This window comes from Glycine max, chromosome 1 (assembly GCF_000004515.6).
Source record: "Glycine max cultivar Williams 82 chromosome 1, Glycine_max_v4.0, whole genome shotgun sequence".
In the NCBI taxonomy this organism is placed as follows: Eukaryota; Viridiplantae; Streptophyta; class Magnoliopsida; order Fabales; family Fabaceae; genus Glycine; species Glycine max.
Genome location: NC_016088.4, coordinates 51,843,279 through 51,865,435, shown reverse-complemented (window position 1 = coordinate 51,865,435; position 22,157 = coordinate 51,843,279). Strand labels below are relative to the sequence as shown.

General features: G+C 33.9%; 2 protein-coding genes and 1 pseudogene across 2 annotated transcripts; 1 reads left to right on the top strand and 2 right to left on the bottom strand.

The window, feature by feature from the left end:
- Nucleotides 1-931: 931 nt before the first annotated feature.
- On the top strand, nucleotides 932-2,733 carry LOC100813522 (ribosomal RNA small subunit methyltransferase, mitochondrial). Its single transcript, XM_003516509.5, has 2 exons — nucleotides 932-1,312; nucleotides 1,438-2,733. The coding sequence occupies exons 1-2, from the start codon at nucleotides 965-967 to the stop codon at nucleotides 2,125-2,127; spliced, it is 1,038 nt and encodes a 345-aa protein (XP_003516557.1). The 5' UTR covers nucleotides 932-964; the 3' UTR covers nucleotides 2,128-2,733.
- A 3,703-nt stretch (nucleotides 2,734-6,436) lies between these two features.
- On the bottom strand, nucleotides 6,437-13,815 carry LOC100812985 (3-epi-6-deoxocathasterone 23-monooxygenase CYP90C1-like; annotated as a pseudogene).
- Nucleotides 13,816-18,425: 4,610 nt separating this feature from the next.
- Nucleotides 18,426-22,157, bottom strand: LOC100812447 (CDK5RAP1-like protein). The gene is made up of 3 exons (XM_003516507.5): nucleotides 21,745-22,157; nucleotides 20,316-21,373; nucleotides 18,426-19,367 (listed from the first exon to the last, which is right to left on the bottom strand). The coding sequence occupies exons 1-3, from the start codon at nucleotides 22,017-22,019 to the stop codon at nucleotides 18,865-18,867; spliced, it is 1,836 nt and encodes a 611-aa protein (XP_003516555.1). The 5' UTR covers nucleotides 22,020-22,157; the 3' UTR covers nucleotides 18,426-18,864.

Here is a 22,157-nt window from a genome sequence, read left to right as displayed (position 1 = left end):
GAATTCCCCCAAGCTTGAAACAATCATTGGTTCGTTCCATGCTTTGCTTATGTTTCTTCATTTTGGTAGCAGTCTAGAAGAACAGCACTTTTGGGCCGAGTTTGGCTCCAATTATTCGTATAAATAGACAAGTAGAAAGCTTGCAATGATACCAATGACAGGAAGATGACTCCAATCTAATTGCATGATCAGCTCAAACTCAAAGTCATTTGTGTCCCACAATATGCGTATGTAATGATGTATTGGCGCACCAGCGGACACGTTACTTCACAAATAATGCTGAGAAGCCTTTTATGCAATTCGCTTTGACCATATAGCATAGAACTAGGAAGATCATGGCTGCTATCAAATCAGTTTTCCCACGTTTCAGTTTGACCTGGCAGAATAATTACTTTTTCAGGAACAGGTAAAATAATATAAATAGTTTAAAGGATAAATAGTGAAATTTTCTCTAAAAATATGAGATGCTCATAAATTAATCATTGAAAGATAAAAATTTTAATTTTAGTCTGGGTAAAAAGTACGATAAATTAATCTTACATTTAAATTTATGAGACCATTTATTAATTAAGTCATAATGTTTAAAGATAAATTTGATGGTAAATTAAATATTTTATGACTAATTTAAGATTAAGTTACAAAATTTAAGGATTAATTTATCAATAAATTATCAGCGGGGTTAATTTATTGTAATTTCTGCACATTTAGATATTAAATTTAAAATTTTCAAAAACTTGTAAATGTCTTACACCTTTTGAAATTGGTTATTTATGGTCAAATTTAATTTACATTGTTATTACTTATTGGGCCTGGGTTGCTGAGGATCCAAGGGTCTTCGTCCCAAGCCCAAAGATAAAGGAAATCCAGTTGGGCTTTGATGGGCCTTTGGAAGAAAGGAGCAAACAAACTAGGTATCTATGCTTATGCTTGGGAAACGCATAAAAAATGTACATGAGAGTGGCACATGCTTGGTGCCTCTAGACGCGTAGTTGGATTCATTCCTCGGAGGTTACGATCAGTGCGGCAATTGCATGGAGATGGGGATGGCGATGGCGATGGCGAAGAAGCTCTACGTTTCTACAAGAGCAGAGGCCAACACATTTTCATCAACCCTCGAATTCTGGACACCATCTTTCGGAGATCCGCGATAAACCCCACCGACACGGTCCTCGAAATCGGACCCGGCACCGGCAACCTCACCCTCAAGCTTCTCGAAGCCGCGCACAAGGTCGTAGCTATCGAGATCGACCACCGCATGGTCCAGGTTCTCGAGAAGCGCGTCCTCCAACGCGGCCTCCAAGACAAGCTCAGGGTAAGTGCTAACTCACTTGACCACACATCTCGCACTTTACCTGTTTGATGAAATGCCTAAGCCAAAAAAACAAAAATGGAAGAAAACATGACACGTGGGTTTTGTTTTTGTCTTTGTCTTAGCAGGTTATAGAAAGAGATGCAATGAGAGCCCCGTTCCCGCGGTTTGATCTTGTTGTGGCCAACATTCCTTACCGGATATCTTCCCCTCTCGTGATTAAACTGGTGTATGGAGCGACGCCGTTTAGGAGTGCCACGCTTCTGCTTCAGAAAGAGTTCGCTCGGAGGTTACTGACTTGCCCCGGTGACTCCGGTGGGTTTAACCGGTTGTCGGCGAATGTGAAGCTTGTGGCTGACGTGGAGCTTGTGATGGACGTAAGCAAGAGGGACTTTCTCCCTTCTCCTAAAGTTGACTCTTCTGTGGTCATAATCCGCCCCAAGCCTCAAATTCCCAATGTGGATCTCCATGAGTGGAGGGCTTTCACCCGGACTTGTTTTAGTAGTAACAGGAACAAGACACTTGGGGCATTGTTTAAGCTCAAGGGGAAAGTTTTTGAGTTGTTCAAAATCTCCAATGGAAATGATGAATGTTCTCCCCACAAGGGTGATGAGGCTCAAGATGAACGAGGGTTGGCCTTGTTCAAGGAAAAGATTATTGGAGTGGTTACATCGGGTGGGTTTGAAGATAAAAGGCCTGCAAAACTTTCTCTCCAGGAGCTTCTGCATTTGCTCTCTTTGTTCAATCAAGCTGGCATTTATTTTAATCACCGTGGACGTCACAAGATTGAAGATACGTTTGACACCGATGATGAATAGTGCACCCTGCTGAGATGCTTATCAACTGCTTTGTGTATAACATCATCATCGGTTTGTTTTTTCACTAGAAAGCAAGCATCCTTGATTTGATGATATTTTGAGAAAAAGTAATGCACACCAAAGCAAAAGTGAGAGTATGAAAATGAGAAGAGTTCACTCTAACCATTAAATCTTGCTTGGTTGGTCAAGATTGATTTTACTTAAATAAAACATCAATGTGAGATTGAATGACCAAAATCAGTTCTTTTTATGCTCTCACTTGATACACCCTCTATGTATATGTATTGAAAAGATGCATCCTGATGGCTGCATTGGCAAAGGCCAGAAGCTGCATAATGAATTCATGGTACAGTAAATGATAGTTATCAAATTTGCCAGTGGTTGTTTCCAAATGGCAATATTTTAGAAGCAAATAAAAGATTCATTAGGTTTGCCATAGGGTTCAATTGTAGTTTTTATAGAACAAGTTGAAGCTAACTCTTGGCATCCTAGTGCTAAAGAACGATGTTCTATTGTACCTGTAGGATTTAAGTTGTAGAAAATCAAAGCGTGCATGTTACTTTTCTGGTTTAAATACTTTGATAGAAAATCAACTTTTTATGCCAACTATTAATCTATTATTATACTGTTTCGTTTCTTCAATGATTGCTGCATATTTAAGATGGTTAAGATCTTTCTTGGTTTATTTGTTGCTAATGAAGGAACTTTGGATTAGTATGCTCACTATGCATGGTTGAAAAGGCTATTGTGAATCCAAAATGCATTTTTGGAAGGCTGTTGTGAACCAATTGTTCATTTTTAATTTGATCTAGTAATCATAAAGCATTTGGGCAATTACTTAATGCACCGGTGTATTTGATTTGCTGCACCCCGATTGCATTATGGATCGGACAATCTTTAGTACAACTTATGCATTGCCCGCATTGCCCCCTAATGCAATTGGGGGTACACCAAAGCAAATACTGTGGTGCCTAAAGTAATTATCATGCATTTGTATGGATGGATCAAATACCCGTTCCCAGCATTTATATGTTTTGGGCTGAACTCCTCGGGCCAAGTATAGAGCCCACAATTCCCAGCATTTGTCGTGCTGAACTCAGAATGAATTGCTTTACCTCATTTTCATTGTAGAGAACCTTAACCACATCGTTTCCAAGCTCCATCTCGATGTCTTCGTGGAAGCTCTCTAGTCTCTACAATTTCCTTTTAGTTATTGGAATCAATCGTACTGCTTGAAGGATGTTAGGCATAAATCCTCAATGGTTTAGGTTTTGAACGTAGTTCTCTGCAATAGAAATTACTATCATTTTACTTCCTAAAATGTATCATTTATTGTCATTATAATCTCTAAATTTGATATCTAATTATAATTATAGTCCTTAACGGAGTTAACAACATGAACTAACATATTTCAATTTTAGAGATTTATTTGATATTTTTCCAGGCACATACACACACATATATACGAACAATACTTGTAAATATTACACACACATATATACGAACAGTGCTTGTAAATACCCTTGATTAAATATTGAATACAAATTTTGAGAAAACCTTAGAATTTTTTGTCATGATTTTGCATGGTGTGGGCATAGGTATACACGTATTCAACAAGTTTGAGGATGTGAATTAAAATTATTACTCAAACATATATGTAGTTGAGTATGAATATTGACAATAAGGGTAGTACCTCTTATCTATTGTTATTCGTACTCTCTCCTAATACGGTGTAGATTGGGGATGAATCAGGTACAAGTTACTGGATATATAAAAGAATTTCTAATGAAAATTTCTTAAGTGGGTTTCTTAAGTTATTTTCGTGGTTCCTTCAGTACTTTTTGTGATCCTCACAATGTCATGCATTCTTAAGAAATTTATATACAATTTTATTCCAATTGTAAGAAACTTCAAGAAACTTACACTTTTCTATTTATTTTTATTTTCACTTAATTATGTCAACGTTTTCATCCTCTTCCTCTCTACGAGCTGCCTCTTTTTGCTCTCTTCCCTGCCTATGCTCTTGCTGGCTCTCGTTCTCACTAGTGGCCATGGTGGCTTTCGCTCTTGTTCTCTGCAATGTCGATCATGAACCGCACAAGTAATTCATATCAGAGCGGGAGGTTCAACAACACAGGCAGAGGGAGCTTTGTCGTGACTCAGATTTGCAACCCACCCACCATGAGAAGGTGGAGTGATGGTAGCACTGAGGTGGTTTTAGCGGCTACGACATAGAGGTGTTGTGACGGAATGAAGGTGGTGCGACAGAGGGTTTTGCCACAATTGAGATTTGTTGAGTCGCAGCTTACCTGACAAGGCGAAGTGGTGGTGGCACCATGGTGGTTTGAGATGCGATTTTATACTAGTTTTGTAACATAAATAATTATTTTTTAATGGTAAGAAACAGTTTCTTATAAAAGATGTAGATCTTATTTTTAAGAAATTCTTTCTGTCATGTAGATTTGTTGCAATGGGAAGAAATTGTAAAATATGATTTTCTCACTTAAGAAATCCTTCAAGAAATTTTCATTAAAAATGTTCTAACATTTCTATGGTGTCGAGGGTGGAAACATCATTGGCGCAAAGAGATGAGACAATGTCAATAACTCCTAGCATGCTTCGAGTGAAAGTGACGAATGAATGAATCAAATACTTATTGGAATGAATGAATTTATAAATTATATAAGTATAAAATTGTACAATTGATGATAATTTAAAGAAATTAATTAGTACTTTTTATACCAACAAACACAAAAGTTATACAAATAATATGTCATTATATAAATTAATGTATATTTTGATTTCATTATGGTTTCTCCCAATGCAACTACTTTACTCTAATTCTCTAAACCTTAATTTGTTACATTTGGTCTCGTACTATTAAGTAGTGTTCATAAATAAATGATGACAAGCAAAAAGTTGGTTCGTACAAACTAGATTTTGTGAAAATCATACGAATGAGGTGGGATGCCACTTCCATTTTCAATCCTCCAATCAATGTTTTACACGTTAATTAATAAAAGTTCAGGTGGGTTTCTGCCAACTCCTTCAGCCCCCACGTCCACTCCTGTGTTGACTTCTCCATCAATTCAAGAGGTTCGTTTTCCTATCAAGATTTGGCATGCCAGATCGCATCAGTACTATTATAGGCTTGGCATATTTATAACGTCCGAGAGGTTTAAGAAGAAGCAAGAGTGTTCAGTATTAGTTTGTTTGTTTATTATGTTTGTGAGATAAAATGTAAAACATTACTGAATTTCTGCAATACTGGTTCCTTACATATTTGTTTTGCTTGTGGGTGCACTTTGGCTTTGCATTTTTTAGTTTTGAAACCGATTGGTGTTGAATGTTGATTGCCGAATCATGGTGCTGGCTGGTACTAGAGTTGTACTACGAGTCCACTAATTGATGAGATAATAACAGCGGGTAGTGGAGCACGAGCTGGTGTCCTGACATGGGACCAAGTGTACTGCAAAACCCACATGGAGAACAAACCCACCACAAACGTTGCATTGACATCAAACAGAAATAAATTAATTATATAGACTCACGATGTGTGAGTTAGCTTCAATCATCCCCACTTGCATTCTGTTTTCGTAGATGGATGCAGGGCCCAAGGTACCTTTCTTCTCTGAAAACCGATGTGACACAAGAGCTAACAACTAAAACAATAATGCATAATCCCAGTTTCTTCAAAGCCCATCTCATCTCATTGATCTCTTCTGTTGACTTAAAATTTATGTTATTATAATATTTCATGATAGCAGTATCGTATTTAAAAGATTTTAAAACCTATAATGTAAAATTATTTTTCTATTTTATAATATTCTATTATTAATACAGTAAAAAAAATATTCTCTGATTATTTTTTATATGATTAAGATTACTAATTTATGTTTTGGCATAGGTTTCCTCAGCTAGGGTTCAATGTTGTCTATGCAAAGCATTATGTCCTTTGTTGGTCAAGCCTAAGTTTTTATGTTGTGGTTGTGATTAGGTTTGTTTTCAAGTTTTTTTAAGCAATTTTTCCTTATCATGGGTTAGTTGTCCACAAATGCAGTTCAACTAGATAAATTCTTCTATTGTTGATTAAGAAGGAATTACTCAAAAACACACTTGGTCGACCAACGAACATAAAAGATACACAGTCCTCCAATCTCAAATGTTATCAACAGAGAAGACACGACTCAAATCATACTTATTCAAAATATAAATTTATCTTGATGTTTAAGAAATTCAATTATCTATCAATTATGCTAGATCTCGTTCGTTATACAAAAATTAAATAATATAACTTTATTTTCTCTTTAACTATAAAAACAACTTATATACATGAGCTGACAAACACTTGCTCAATAAAGTTATCGATGCTCTATATCTTCAATTCATAATTAACAGTACACAGAAACGTTATTCGAAGTCTTTTCTATCTCAATCTACTCCTTCGGTGCCTACAGTCCATAATTTCAATAATTTACCCTCTAGGTCTAGGTTGAAGTAAGCAAACACATACACATATCTTTCCAATTTCTTGGTGTTGTACAATTAAATCCAATCATGCGATAATGGGTTGCACACTAATTGGGAGCTTCCTCTTCATCTTGACAGTTGGAAAGTAGATAATTTCATCCTTCTCAGCGATCCATCTGCATGGTAATTAAAATCAATTACATACTAAAATCATTAAGTGAACATCTTCAAAAATAATTAATCAAGCAATTAAATATGTCACATTTATATGACCTGTAAGTTGTAACAAGGTGGTGAAGGCCGTCCAGTGCCATCAGGTAGCGGTTCTGTTCCGGCAGCAGTTCCAGCACCGCCAAATGGGGTAAAACAATTGTTACCAGCCACAATTCCAATTTTCTACAACAGCATAGAGCATTAGAATAACTGTTATTAATTCCTTAATAAAATTGATGCGATATAGCTTTAGAAGTTTACCTCCCATCTCCATGGATCAAAGTTAAAAGGGTTTTCATAGTTCTTCCCATCCATGTGAACAGAAGTAAGAGATGCCATAACACACCAGTGTTTCGGAATTAGGTACCCTGGATATGCAGAATAGTGAAACTGCATAAGTATTTTCTCTGTATGCATTAATTACAGGAGGCCAAATACAGTGTCCTCTTATGAAGAACTCACCTTTAATTTCTATGTCATTGACGGATTTCCTCCAAATGCCATTGACAATATTGGCCATTCTAAGAGTTTCACTGATTACCTTTCAGAATTAGGAAGTGAAGGACAAAACAATGAACAAAAATGTCATATACACTGAAAAATTATAATGTATCAATGGCAGCTGATTTTGCATATGGTAGATAACTTTAGAGACTCACATTTTGAGTAAATGGCAGTGACATGTAATCAGTCCATGCATAATCATCTGAGCAATTAGTCTTCAGCCTCTTCAGTTCCATGTTCTCCTCCTGATAACAAAATAAAATAAAATCAGTTTGACCAAATGTAAAATCATCTTTGAAGGTGAATTTAATTAATTGACAAAATACTTTGAGTAAATTTACAAACTTCAGAAATCTTTGCTTAGCAGAATGTAAAATAGACTTGTCAGTGTTACGTCATGTGAAATATGGAAATACTATTGTAATAATCTTCGAAAATACCGTACATGAAAACATTGGCTATCAATTTTCATTGTCGGTTCGTTCTCAGCACCCTCGAAAAAGTGATGGGTGCTCTATTTTATATAGAAAACGATGATTCACTCACATTATTGTCAGAGGGAGTCAGACAGAGTTATCGTGCGTGAATTCATAAACAGAAGAAAAATTATTCATGGACACTCATATACTAGTATATACATACATAGAGAGAAAAAAAGTGATTATAATGTTGTGAAAAGGTTTTTAGTTTAGAAACTAAGATGCAAAAGTTTTAATAGATTAACCACTTTAAGTTTAAAAAAATACTATATTCTAATTGTCATTAATATGTTATTTGTTATGAATATTTAAACAAAAAAAACAAGAATAATGGCTGTACTGCAATGAAACAGCCAAGGACGTGTTTGGAAAAACATTCCGTTCAACTTAACAAGTATTTTTTCAAAAGCAACACCTTTATTACCTCTATGTTCCGCACTCAATAGTTGGGTCCTTTGGAGGCAGAAATTCAATTAGTGGAGCTATTTTTACAACCGTTGAGTTCAAATGATACCAACAACATATCGTACGGTCAGAAAGCACACACACACACCATGTAAGCCCCACACTCCCTCGTGTGCGTTTTACAGTGCTATTTTCGAAAGCGACTTCTTAGAGTAAGTCAAACACTTCTAGGGCATATCGTTGGTCCACACCACAGAGGATCACTCCTCCTTAAGGGGCCTAAACCCAATGCTCAATCGCAACTACCAACTGTTTCCGTTCCTTTCGGTAAGTAAAACTCTTTCATTCATCCTCATTTTCAGTTTTGCTGTTTCATTCAGCTTCATTCTATCATAGTACTCCATGAGTTTAACAGTGAAGAACTTAATTTAAATTTAAATTTTGTTTACACTCCCATCCAATCAATGATGGTCATGTAGGACAATATTGTTGATTTTTCAATAATTATTTTAACAATATTGTTGATTTTTCAATAATTATTTTAACAATCATATTTAAAATGATTTATAAATGGCTAACAATATATACAAAAACAATTTACACTAATAATACATAAAAATTAAACTTGTTACTATCGTTAAAGCTTTTACATCATAATTTTGAAATATGAAACCACAATTTTTTTTAAGAACATTAAACTGTATTTACTACTTTATATATAATAATATAAAACTATTTTTCTTTTTACAGATTATATAAAACTACTTAATACTTATAAAAACTACAGTATAATATTACTTGATTGAAAACACTTTTATTTAATTTTTCTATTTATTTTATCTGAGTGTATATGTGTTTAATTGTATCATCAACAACATTTTGGTTAAAACTTCCATTGTTGTGGGATGGTCATTGTCCATATTTATTTGTTTTAAAATAAATCCGTTCCATAAGTTTTGAATGTACCTGAAGTTTGGATACAGCGAGAGGGGAGTCACTGAGGAACTTAAGGGCCATGGTCATGGCCGTAGGAAGAGTTTCCTCCCCCGGTATCATCATCTCTATTATGTTTTGGCTTATCATTTCTGGAGTCAAACGTGAGCTAGAGTTCGAGTCAACCTTATCCCTTAATAGTACGTCCACCACATCATTCACTGCTGCATCACCATGATCATCTGCATTATAATCTTTCAGTTGCTTCTTCCTCTCCTCTACTATCTTCCTCACCATCTTCACCATCCTATCTTTAGCCTGCAAAACTCAAAATTAGTACATGACAAAAATAAAAGTTTATTAAAAAATATTTATTTCATATAAAATTACAAACTATTCAAGAGAATACATTTCCTTTAGCTTATATAAATATATAGTAGGTTATTCAGCAATATATATATATATATATATATACACACACACTAGGTTTAAAGTATAAAAGAATGTATGATAGGTATATATTGTTAGTAAAAAAAATTTAAATTGTCAATCGATAAAAAAACACCCATCTCTTGTGTGACTATGTAGTTATTGTAAAATTAAATAAATTTACCGTATATGATATTCTGTGATTGAATGGTATTGTATATATTGTTTAATTTATAAAAATTCAAAAAATAACAATAACAACAATAAAATAGTTAGGTATAGTTTGTAGGACCTTCAAGGATTTATATAGTCTTGTTCCTGGAAATTTGAGTGGTAAGCAAATCAACCCTTTGATGAATTCTGCAAATTCTCTATACAGGAAGTCCAAATCTTCACCAGGACCAACGCTCATCAGAACTTTGATCAAAACAGGAAATGTAATCTGATATACATGCACGCACAAAAAGTTCAAGAGAAAAAATATAAGCCAATTAGGAGAGATTAATTATATACAAAGAATAAGTAATTAAAGGGACGAAAAAGAAAGAAGTGCAAGAGATAGAAATTAATGAAAAAGAGAGAAGAAACCTTTTTGACTTGATCTTGAACATAGATTGGTTGGTGGGGCGTCCAAGAAGCGAAGCATTGTTTGACAGCGTGCTCAATGTCTCTGGTGATTCGAGCTTTGAGTTGTGGGGATCGTAGGAACCCTGCGATGAGTGTGTGCACTTTCTTATGCATGGTCCCGTTCATTTTGAGTATGGATTGTTCCCCCATTAATTCTCTAATTGATTTTGGATAAGCGGGGACGAAGTTGTTGGCTTGGTTCTGCAGAACCACCTTGTTCACGTCCGGGTCAGTGGAAACTATCACATTGCTTCCCAAAATGCATGTCTTAAACACATTCCCGTACCTATTCACATAGTTTAACAATATAAATCTGTGTTTCTTTATCTGAGTTTTATTGTATTTATTAAGGGAAGACTTAGAATATGTATAGATGCAGTATCACATGCATAGAGACTGTACGTTATTCATTCCCTTCCACATAATTGAAGAGGCAATCTACTATAGCTAGTTGTAGTTACTGCAGAAGCAGGCTTTGTCTGCTCTTTCTTCTTTGAAAATGTGTATGATCGATGAAGGACCACAAGACAAGGGGGGAGGCTATATTTATTATTGGACCACGGGGGAGCATGCAATGCAAATGCGCTGAGTAAGGAGATCTTTAACTTGTTTTAATCCCATGTAGGGTTTAATATTAGGTATTTGGTTCCACATCTAAGATCCACATTTAGAGCAAAATTACATTAAAAGTGATGTAAAAGTAGAGTAACACTATTAGTTGCGTTAGAGATTCACGTTTAACATCTTCTTCTAACGTTTTTCCAAACACACTGTTTAATTACATTTTGTCATAACTAATTCTGTTTAAAAGTCACCTTTCAAGTTTGAGTTAAGCAGGTTAAATTTATAAAATATTGTAATTTGCATCAAATAAATATATTTTTGTGTTTCACTTGCAATTTTTTTTAAGAAAAAAAGGTTTAAGGAACCTGCAGATCCTGTTTCATTATAGGTTGAACACCCTTTCGAATCACTTTTGATTATTGAAAGGGCGCATGACTCTTCTAAACAGTTATGGCATTGTTAATTTATTGTTGACATTAATTTCAAGTATCTTCTTTGTTTCACCTTGCTAGCTACATAGAGTGAAACGCGTCAAACTAGCTTTTATCTTTCATTTCTGCTCACCGTGCACATATGCCATACCCAACTAGTAGTATATCGCTAGTGTGTTAATTAGATAAGTGGAACATCATAAATAGAAGTTAGTAGTAACATTCAAAACTACAAAACTATTAGAAAAGAGAAAGAAAAAAATCGTTTCAAAACTACAAAACTGCAAAGTAAATAAATTTTGAAAACTAAATATTCTTTCCCTATATAAGTGGATGTTTGATAATAACCGTTTTTTTCTTTTGGAAAATACTACTTAGTTTTTAAAAGTAGTCAAAAACCTTAAAAAAATATTTTTTTCCCAAAATAAATTGAATCGAAGACTAATTCTTCTGAATTGAGTGGACTAGATTCATTTAATCTAATAGGAAAAAAAAGAGAAATAAAAAGGAAAGAAATATGAAAAATAGAAACAATAGAGAAATAAAGTAGAAAAAAATATGCAGGTGAATAGAAATAAAAAAAATATATTCTTGTTTAGATGAGTGAAAAGAAAGAACAAAAAGAAATACTCATGCGCAAATAGTTTCTTTACTAATTAATTTAAACCTAAAAATGATTTTTTTAACATAAAAATTATTTATTTTTGTTATAAAATGCTATTTTTTTAAGAAACTAAAATAAAAAATGAAACAAAGAGATCATTTCCCCCTTGCCATTTCATGCTAATTTAGGGAAGAGTTTTTCTTGTAAGTTTCATAGAAAACTTCTCTCCTACACAAATAGTAAAAATTTAGGCCTTGTTTCGTTAAATGTTGTTTTAAAAAAAAGACTCTATTTTCTAAAATTTGTTTGTCTCCTAAGCTATTTATAATGGTTTATTCCCTAAAGTATATTTATGTTTTCTAATGGTATGTTTAATTGGGAAGAAGGAAAGTGGAGAGGAAAGAAAACATGATTAATGATGTATTTTCTTTTGATTAATTGGAGAGAAAAATGAAAGAATGAGGGAGCTAAAGAAAAGTTGTACGTCATCTATAGAAGTAAAAGTTCAAAATTTTCTTTCCTTCAATTTTTTTTTTCAATTAAAATTTGATTTTTTTTTCTCTTTTCTCATTTCACTTTCTCTCTACAGTTCGAAACACACCCTAAAAGTTATCATTTGAACATTTAAAGAAAACAGAATTAGAGAAAATGAGAAAATATCTCTCAATATTGTTTTTTTTAAATACTAGTTTTGGAAATAATTTTTAAATTTATAGTTTTTGAATGAAAAATCAATTACAAATAGCGTGAAAATATTCTAAAACGCAGTTTTTAAAATAAAAAAAGTTTTAAAAAAAAGAAGAAATCAAACAAAACCTTTATTATTTTTATCTCATCTTCCTTTTTCTCCATTTCATTCCTCTCAATTCTCTATTGCCATGGAAGCAACAATGGATTATGGGACAAAATTCTCCCAGAAGCAACTCAAATCCAAAATCTTAATTAAGGCAAATAATACTCCATCACTATCACTTGAACCAATAGTCGTTATCTAACATGTGGACCACGAGGACAAAATTGTCATCAACACATGCGAATATCGCAAAGGACCATAGACATCTTAAGAAATTGGGCCATCACAAGGAATAGACAAGATATGGCTACGGTGGATAACAAAATCTTTTGGCGGTTTTGATTAATTTTTGTGTTATTACATATATCTGTATATAATATCATTCCAAATAACATTCACACTTCAGTTTCGTAAATTGGCAAATGAGTGAGGAAATTCATTTATGTGCAATGCATCAATGATGTAGCCGTCTCTGTGGAGAGTATAAAGAGGAAAAGAAAAAAAAAGTAAAAAACAAAAAAACTATTTGGAATTTTGAATGCATATTAGATAGGCATGCATGTCATTGGCTTCATGGAAATGAAAGGATGAGAATAGAAAAAGCAATGAGAAGCACTAATCAAAATGATCCATATCCATGCGTGGAGGGGAATATAATGGGGGATAGAAGCTTACAAAGACTTGCGCTTTTCCAAGAAGCTGACAGGGGTTGAGGTGTAGCCAGAAGCAATGAAATCAAGGGTCTCTCCGAGTAAAGGCCAACCGGAGTTCCCTTTTGGAACTTTGCCCTTTGCCACTGTTTTCTCATCATTCTTGCCACATAGAATCCACCGATTCATTATGAACAACATGCCCATCACAACACAAACACATATGATCCATTCCATACCTTTAAAAAAAAACACCCAAATCTTTGTTGTGAGTAATGGCACTACCAAGAGCTGGCTGATCAGTGATGACTTGTTGTCGGTTTTCAGTTCATGCAGGTGGTTTATTGTACTTGATCACTGTATTGTTTGGGTGAAAGAGAAAGAGAGGAAAGGGTATAATATATACATATATAGAGAGAGAGAAAGAAATGTTAAATGTTTGATAGTAAGTCACAAGGGAGAAACTTATTTTTTGTCCTTCCCTTTGAAGAGTTATAAATGAGAGTTGAGTGTGGAAAGATATATATTGAGAAGGGAGATTGTGAAGATCTAGGGCTCCGAAACAATCATTTATTGAGATGGCCATATTGGGTTCACCTAATGCGCCACCCTCGTTTCTTGTCTTCACTCAATTCAGACAGATATTACCCGCATGTTCAACCCACCCATGCCATTGCTACCTTACTTTTCTCTCTCTTATGCTTTTTTCTGGCCCTAGAAGGCTAGATCATGACCCAGTGATTTTCTTTTTCTTTTCAAAAACATTAATTTATTGTTGACCAAAAACACATTAATTTATTTTTTAATTAATTTATTGTTTTTATACCATAAAATATTCAGATTTGGAAAATTAAGAAAATTGGTTATAATATTTGATGCTGTACTTAAAATAAATAAAATTTGTAACTAGAATGTTCATGCGAGTGTTTTATTAAATATTTTAAATATGTAATTTTTTCTAAAAATTTGTGTTAAAGCATCTCCAGTGGTTTTGATATAAGTAATTTAATTTTTGTCACTTTAATCTTAACTAATTTAATTAATTTTTCTAATGGATATTTCTATTAATAAGTTGTTTAACTTGTAAATATTGTATTTATTTCTGATATATTTAATATAAAATTAAGCAACTCAAACAATATATACTTATATAAATATATTTTTTTTAATTTTAAACAATTTAAAATCACACATGACATATTAAAATAGGAATTATTTACTATTAACAAAGTTAATTTATTTTAATCATATATTGTAAAGTATAAAAATTTTAGCTATTAATTATTGGTGTCCACTATAAATAGTTGATTAGACATTTAGTTGATTATGATTTTTAAAAGACTAAAATGTATTTTTTATTTCTTTATTTTCTCAAATTCGTAATTTTAATTTGTCTATTTTTTAAATAAAATATTTCGTTTTTCACTTTTAAAATTTTACAATTTTAATTTTTATGACCAATTTTAAACGTTGATTGTGTACTATCAATTTAATAATCACGTGATAATTTTTTAAAATTATTTGATTGCTGATAAATTTATATTATATATAAAAAATTAAAAAATACATGATCAATATTTGAAATTGGTCACAGGTCTAAAATAAAATGTTTTTTAAAAATTGAAGATAAAATGTTTTAATTAAAAAATAAAAGACTAAAAATTAGGTGTATAGAAAGTGGGGAGCAATTTCAAAGAAGAAAAATTAAAATGACATATTTAAAAAAAAAATAGGAAAAGGAATATCAAATTGTTTTTTTCCATTAAATATTGATATCGGATACAAATTTTTAGACCAATGAGATATCACTTTTTTAATATCAGATGGATATGATTATTTTTTGCATTAAATCTTAATACCATACATTAAAAATTTCAGAGCGATTTGATTTCACTTTTTTTAATATCTGATTGATTTGACAATTTTTTGCATTAAATCTTGAGATCGGATACACATTTGAGTTAAGAGCAATGAGATGATACCTTTTTTTTAATATTAGATTAATATGATTCTTTTTTGCATTAAATCTTCATATCGGATACAAATTTTAAGAGCAATTTGATTTCATTTTTTTTCATTAAATATTAATAAAAAGCAAACGTGTAAATCATTTTTAAAATTTATAAGTTAACAAAAAATTGTTAAGAACTTTGGAGAATGACATTTGTAAACTTTCCTTTTAGAAATCGTTTTTGTGAAAAATTTCTTTTTGAAATCACTTTGGTATATATACTATAGAGTATAAATATAGATTACTACTGTGTGTTAGAAGGAAAACAAGTCCTTCATGACAAATAACAGAAAAAAAATAATGATTATATGATTAATTTTATAAATTTGATATTCTTTTATCAGTTTTTTAAAAAAAAAAAACTAAAATGATAATTATTATGAAATATAATAAGTAATTAAGATAGAAATAATGATAAAGTCAAAGTTGGGTGCATTTTGTAAACTATTTTTTGTTTTAGTAAATATCCATGCATACTTGTTGAATTCGTGGAAATTAGAAAAAATTCACTTAATGAGTATCCACATATAGGACAAGTAGCAGGTAGTAGAGTTGTCAAAATTGGCTAATCTGGATGGGCAGACTTAACTTGATGAACTGTTAGGTCAAGTCAAGTTGGGTTATAAAAAGGTTGGCCTAATAGGAACCGAGTCAATTTGATTCGGTTTAACAAGTTCAACAAACCTGAAAATTCTTGACCTAGACACTATTAAACCTATTTGGCCTAATATTTTATTTTTATTTTTCATTATAACATTAGTATAAATTTAAAGATAGATAAATAGGTCAATTTGACCTCATTCCATAGGGCAAGAAAAATATGACCTATGAAAATTTCGGATTAGGCCAAACAAATCCATTTTCAACATTTAACTCATTGGGTCCAGTCAGGTTGGGTCAGCCCATTTGATAGTTCTAGTTGATGAGTATTACTTGTGCCTACCTTATCCCTTTACCATCACCAATAGTAAAGAATGCTAGCACTTTACATTTAAATTAACCTAAGGTGAGTCTACTGGCCCAAATTTTAATTTCAAACCTTGTAACTACCACTATGGACCAAAAAAAATATGACATCTAAGTTTAAGAGTTTAGGGTTGAAGTTTATTGTTATATTTAATTAACTTAACAAGAGATCCTCACCAAGAAACTAGTGGTTCAGAATATCCCCCTGGGACAGACCAATGGGTAAATCTACTTACCAAGTCCTTGTTTCCTACTAGATTTACCTATTTGAGTTCCAAACTCAATGTAGCTCAGATCCTTTGGTTTTTTAGTTCCATTGAGTTTGCAGGGGATATAAGCGTATATGAGTAACTAACTCTGGTTAGTTTTATAATTGTAGTCAGCTAGCAGTTAGCTCTAGTTAGATCTTAGTTACAACTGAATTTACAATTTAAATACTGCTCTTGTAAGATATCTTAGTGACTTTGTAATATTTTGTAAATGCAACATACAAATCCTTTTTCTCTTCTCTAGAGTTTATACTTTATATTTGAATTATTGAATAATATTTTTTAATAGAAATAACCAGGGGACCTATAATTTTAAATTTCTATTCTCCCTCATTTTCCCCTTTAACAAACAAGTTAACCTTTTTTATTTCCAATCTATTACTTTCGTCTTCACTCTAGTTATTATTATGGTTTGGAATGCTAGCAGTAGTTGAAAGAATGTAAAGGAGTGGCAATGAAATGTCTAATCGTATATTAGTGGGTGCTGGGCTCAGTTTTGTGGCAGATGCACATTATCACACCGCGAGAAAAGAATAATGCACAATCACAATGCAATGCATTATTTTTCCATCCCATATCTTTCTTAGCTGTTAAGGTGTCAGAACTAAAGTGTATACATAGAAAAATTAATTACAACTATTTAAGTTATAAAATTGTTAATGTGTGCATTAAGACTGTTTGTTAAGAAGAAATGGAGCCAGAACAGAAAGACAACCTCGGGTTGTGTCTCTACACTCTACTATCACGCAGTGCACCACTACACTAGCCTGCAAGTGTGCATGTGAGAGAAAACTTATGGCCCAATGAAAAAACGGTGCCGAACTCGTTAACGTCTTTTCCTTCTTCCACTTTTCCATTGTGGACTCACAGTGTAGGTGCTTTCGTCTAGTCTGCATCATTCCTCGGTACTACACAGTCTTCACCAACACCACACCACTCTCCCGCGTTTCTATCTCTCCCATTTTTTCATGCACCATAATTATGCATACAAAACTGTCTTTGCACTCTCTTCTTTCAAACACTTTTGACCCAACAACATGAATTTTCAAGTCTTTTCTTTGAAAGCTGAATAGTGATTCTTAATGTATGGTTGGTTGAGCCAGAAAATATCAAGTGGTCCGATTATTAATTCATGTGAACCGGGGGTGGGTGGGAAGGTTTTTCTAGCCAGTGTTCTGTATTTGACATTGCTTTTATTAATGGTTTCAATGCTACTGCTAATGCTATGCACAATTGACCGTGCTAGTGCAGTATGGACGAGCCATAGTAAGTGTAGTCACTGGCATCAGACCCAACATTGAATCATCGTTTTAATTCCCAAATGATATTCCAATTACCAATGTATGCTTGATTTGCAGATGAAATTATTATGACACGTGTTCCAATGGAAATTCAACCAATAAAAATAAAGATTCTGATCTTTTGACAACTCAAGTCATTTTGCACTTGCACACTTATGTTTGGTCACCATTTCGAGGTCAGGGAACACAATCAGCTTGACATCTAGTAGCATTTGCAGACACCACATTGTATTTAAATTCATTCTACGCCTTCCAGAGAGAATTGTGGAATGTAATTATGTAACAAGAAAATTTATGAATACAAATTAAATGATAAAGGTGGATGCCATGCTAGTGTTTATTATTGTCCTAGCGACTGCCTCCCTACTCCTATAACATTTATAGTGTGTTTAGTTTTGTCACTCCCTACTCCTATAACATTTATAGTGTGTTTAGTTTTGTCACTTTTGTGGTGTGATGAAGACAATTAACTTTTCACGTTTACAGTGCCACAAGTGTTTATCGCTTCCAGATTTCCACATTTTTTACGCGGATTGTCTCTCCACGCGCAACCAAACATGCACTTAAATCACTTTCCCTGTGCTGCTCCAAAACATAACATAGGGACAGGTATCCAGAGAGCAAAGAAAAATACTACTAACAAGGATAATTTTGATGAATGATGACAATAGACTCGTAAGACCTGTGATGTTCTATTTAAACTGGAAATGTGATGAGCCAAAAGCCACATTCTACCTCATCAAAACACACTTAACCGTTATTAAACGGTAAAAAATCAGAACAGAACAATCCTTTCTGCGGCTATTTGATTTTCATGTTGCATTGCAGGTTGCCAATGGGATTCTCAGTAATCCATAGTGTATCATAATGCAGACTCGAACCCTTTTAATGTGAAGAGAGGATTAACAAAGAATACACAATCTTGATCTCGCTGACAAGTCCCTGGTAAATGCAAAATCTCACTCCCTTGCAGTGGCTTCTCCCATAAAATGTGTTGCCATGTTGTGCAGTCAGCCAAACAAGGGAAACAGCGATTTATGAATAACTATATCCAAAAATTGCCATGACAACCAATGGATGCTACAAGATTACATGCTGCATGCAGCAGCTTCTTTATCCAGATTATTGTCAAACGAAGTCAGTTTAGTTATAGCAAGTGCTTCACCAAAGAGTGACGCCCTCGTAGATCTTGTTATGTGGACTTCAACATAATCACCAACCACAGGATTTCGCTTTGTATTAATGTCTTCCCTGTCTGGGATTGGCATATTGACAAACAACACTCGATGGCCCTTGTCGCTCTTGCCCATAAGCTCAGTATCTGGAGCTCTTTTATTGGGTCCTTCGACTAATACAAGCTGTGTAGTTCCAATCTGAGAGTCAAAACACTGTCCTGTGCTCTCACGGAAAGTCTCAATAAGTTCAGCTAGCCTTCTCTGCTTTATTTCCTCCGGAACATCATCAACATAATTTCTGTGGGCATGAGTTTTCTCCCTCATGCTATAAGCAAACAAGAATGCCATATCATAACCAACAGCTTTTATTAGAGTCAACGTCTCAGAATGCTCCTCCTCTGTTTCTCCACAAAATCCTGTTAGCATTGCAAACATTAAAGATTGCAAGCAGAGGCAAGTTGCTTATACAGTAAAATATTGGTGTGGCAAAGAAAAACTGCGTAATAACTAGGTTTTAGGAACTATGACTTCATAGATAAATATTAAATAGTCACCGAGTTCATACACCATCAATACAACAACAATAATGGTCATATCATACTAGGTAAGATCAGATTCATGTATGACAACAAAGTTGGACTCAATTAAAAACCAAATTCTCAAGGATATTACTCACCATGAGTTCCTTTTTAACAATTTCATCTAATATCCTTGTTAGTCTCCCTCTACCTCTTTTCATGGGGCTAAAAGCCATGTGATACACCATCAATACTTCCAACAAAATAAACATTTTGCTTATACGATATGTCAATACTGATATTATGTTATTCCTCAATAACACAAACAAAAAACTTGACAATAATGTTTGCACATAAAGATTTTATGGATCCTTTTTATTTTATTGTGAAAAATTATTGAATAAGTGTGCAATAATTTCAGAGATGCAAAATTTACACCTCTAGGAGATGTATACTAGATAAATTTATTTTAAAAAAACAAGTAAACTTTGTATTCTAAAACAAACAAAAAATTGACAATGACATTAGCAAATAAAGATTTTATTCATCCATTTCATTTTGTTGTGAAAAATTATTGAAGTGTTCAATAATTTCAGAAATGCAAAATTTACACCTACAGAATATGTGCACAAGATGGGTTTATTATAAACAAGTAGATTGTGTATTCTGAAGTTGACTCAGCTTGAGAATATGTACAACATGATTCTAAAATAAACGAAACTATAAATGTGAAGCCCCAGCCCTTGTTAGTTGAAATTAAGGCGCTACAATTGTAGAATGCCAAATTAATGAATAACAAAGGAAAGGAAAAAGGACAAGGAGAAAGAAATTTAAAAAACGTATTACCACAAATGAAATCACTGCTCAAAGCCACATCTGGAATAATACTCCGAATTTTTTGCACAAGATCCAAGTAAGCCTCTCGTGTATATCCTCTTCTCATTCTCTCAAGCACTGTGCTACTTCCAGTTTGAGCAGGTAAATGTATCAATTTGCATATATTATGTCTTTCTCGCATTAGATAAAGCAAATCATCAGGAAAATCTTTAGGGTGTGGAGACGTGAATCTGAATCGCATCTCAGGAAATTCTGAGGACAATCGATCCAGTAGATCAGAGAACCTTAAACCCATATTCTTGACCTTAGCCATGCTGGAAAATCCTTCACTAAGTTTCCAATTGGACCCTGATTCAACCTCTCTCTCAATTCCAGATGCATCATTGTAGCTGTTCACATTCTGGCCAAGAAGCATTACTTCCTTAACACCCTCTTTCCAAAGCTCTGCTACCTCTCTCACAATTGACTCCACAGGGCGTGATCGCTCTCTGCCTCTAGTAAAAGGTACAATACAAAACGAACACATATTGTTGCAACCCCTCATCACTGAGACAAATGCAGTAACTGAGTTCTTGGAGATTCGAACTGGATTAATATCAGCATAAGTCTCCTCGAGTGAAAGGAGAGTATTGATCCCTCTCTGACCATAATCAACCTCCTCCAGTAATCGCGGCAAATCCCTGTAAGCATCAGGCCCACAAACCACATCAACCATTTTGTCTGAATCAAGTATCTTCTCCTTTAACCTCTCAGCCATACATCCCAAAACCACCACTTTTGGAGGGCGCATGGATTGCGACCTTCCAGTAGCAACGTTGCTCTTCCAATGCCTCTTAAGAAACCAAAAGTAATTAAGCCTCTGCCATACCTTCTGCTCTGCATTGTCTCTAATGGCACAGGTATTGATGAATATTATTTCTGCACTCTCGGGAACACTCACAATTTCACCATAACCAGCATTTTTCATTATAGACAGAACAATCTCCATATCATTAACATTCATTTGACATCCATAAGTCTCATGATATATTCGACCAGTGGGAGGAACTTCAGTATCTGGTACAAGGCTACCCGCACAAATAAAAATAAATAAATAAACAAATAACGAGTAAATAGATTTCATCCCCTAAACCCTACTCTATCCTATCTAAAACTTGCAATTCTGCAATGATGATATAGAAGGGAAAAAAAAAGAATTTTGCGTCTTCCCATGAACATTCTCATATTCATTCTCCCAAAAGCCACGAGTAGTAATATTCAAAAATGCAGAAGTAACAAAAAAAAGTGGTCTTTTGATTCAATTCATAGAAACTGAGGCGATGCGAAAATACCCACAAAGCAAAAACTAAACTTTGTAGCAAATATCATGTAATCATTAAAGCCCATGAAAATAAAAAGGTGTGGGGTGCTCGCAATTGCAATGAAAACTTAAACTCACCGGGGTTGAGCTTCGGAAGCAGTGAGTGTAGCTTGAGGGATGAAGTGACGGCGGAGAGTGTAGGAAGGAGAGTGGGTTCTGGATGCCATGATGAGATTGAGAGGGCGTGAGCGAGGCGATGACGTATATGGGTGTGGAAATGAAGCATTGTGTTGGTGTTGGTGTTTGTGTTTGTGGAAGAAAATTGTGAGAGTGGTAAGAGAAGATGGACGGTGAAGCTTGAGGCGCTGAGCTAAGTGAGGTTGGTTGACAACGGAAGACAGTGAGGAAGCCATGTTTGTCTGAGTTCTGAACTGAATTGCCGCTGTTAAGAGCTAGATAGGGTCCGTGCGGTCACAATGGAAAAGTTTTGCATTTGCATTTCTCGCCCTATCACCTTACATTCTCACTTTCTACTTGCAAATCACCATGTA

Bases quoted from the DNA above. Each gene is read 5' to 3' on its own strand.
- LOC100813522 (XM_003516509.5), top strand. From the start codon at position 965: ATGCTTGGTGCCTCTAGACGCGTAGTTGGATTCATTCCTCGGAGGTTA. The intron at 1,313-1,437 runs GTAAGTGCTAAC...TTGTCTTAGCAG, and splicing joins GCCTCCAAGACAAGCTCAGG to GTTATAGAAAGAGATGCAAT.
- LOC100812447 (XM_003516507.5), bottom strand. From the start codon at position 22,019: ATGGCTTCCTCACTGTCTTCCGTTGTCAACCAACCTCACTTAGCTCAG. The intron at 21,374-21,744 runs GTGAGTTTAAGT...TTGTGCGGGTAG, and splicing joins GCTTCCGAAGCTCAACCCCG to CCTTGTACCAGATACTGAAG. The intron at 19,368-20,315 runs GTAATACGTTTT...CAATGCTAACAG, and splicing joins GAGCAGTGATTTCATTTGTG to GATTTTGTGGAGAAACAGAG.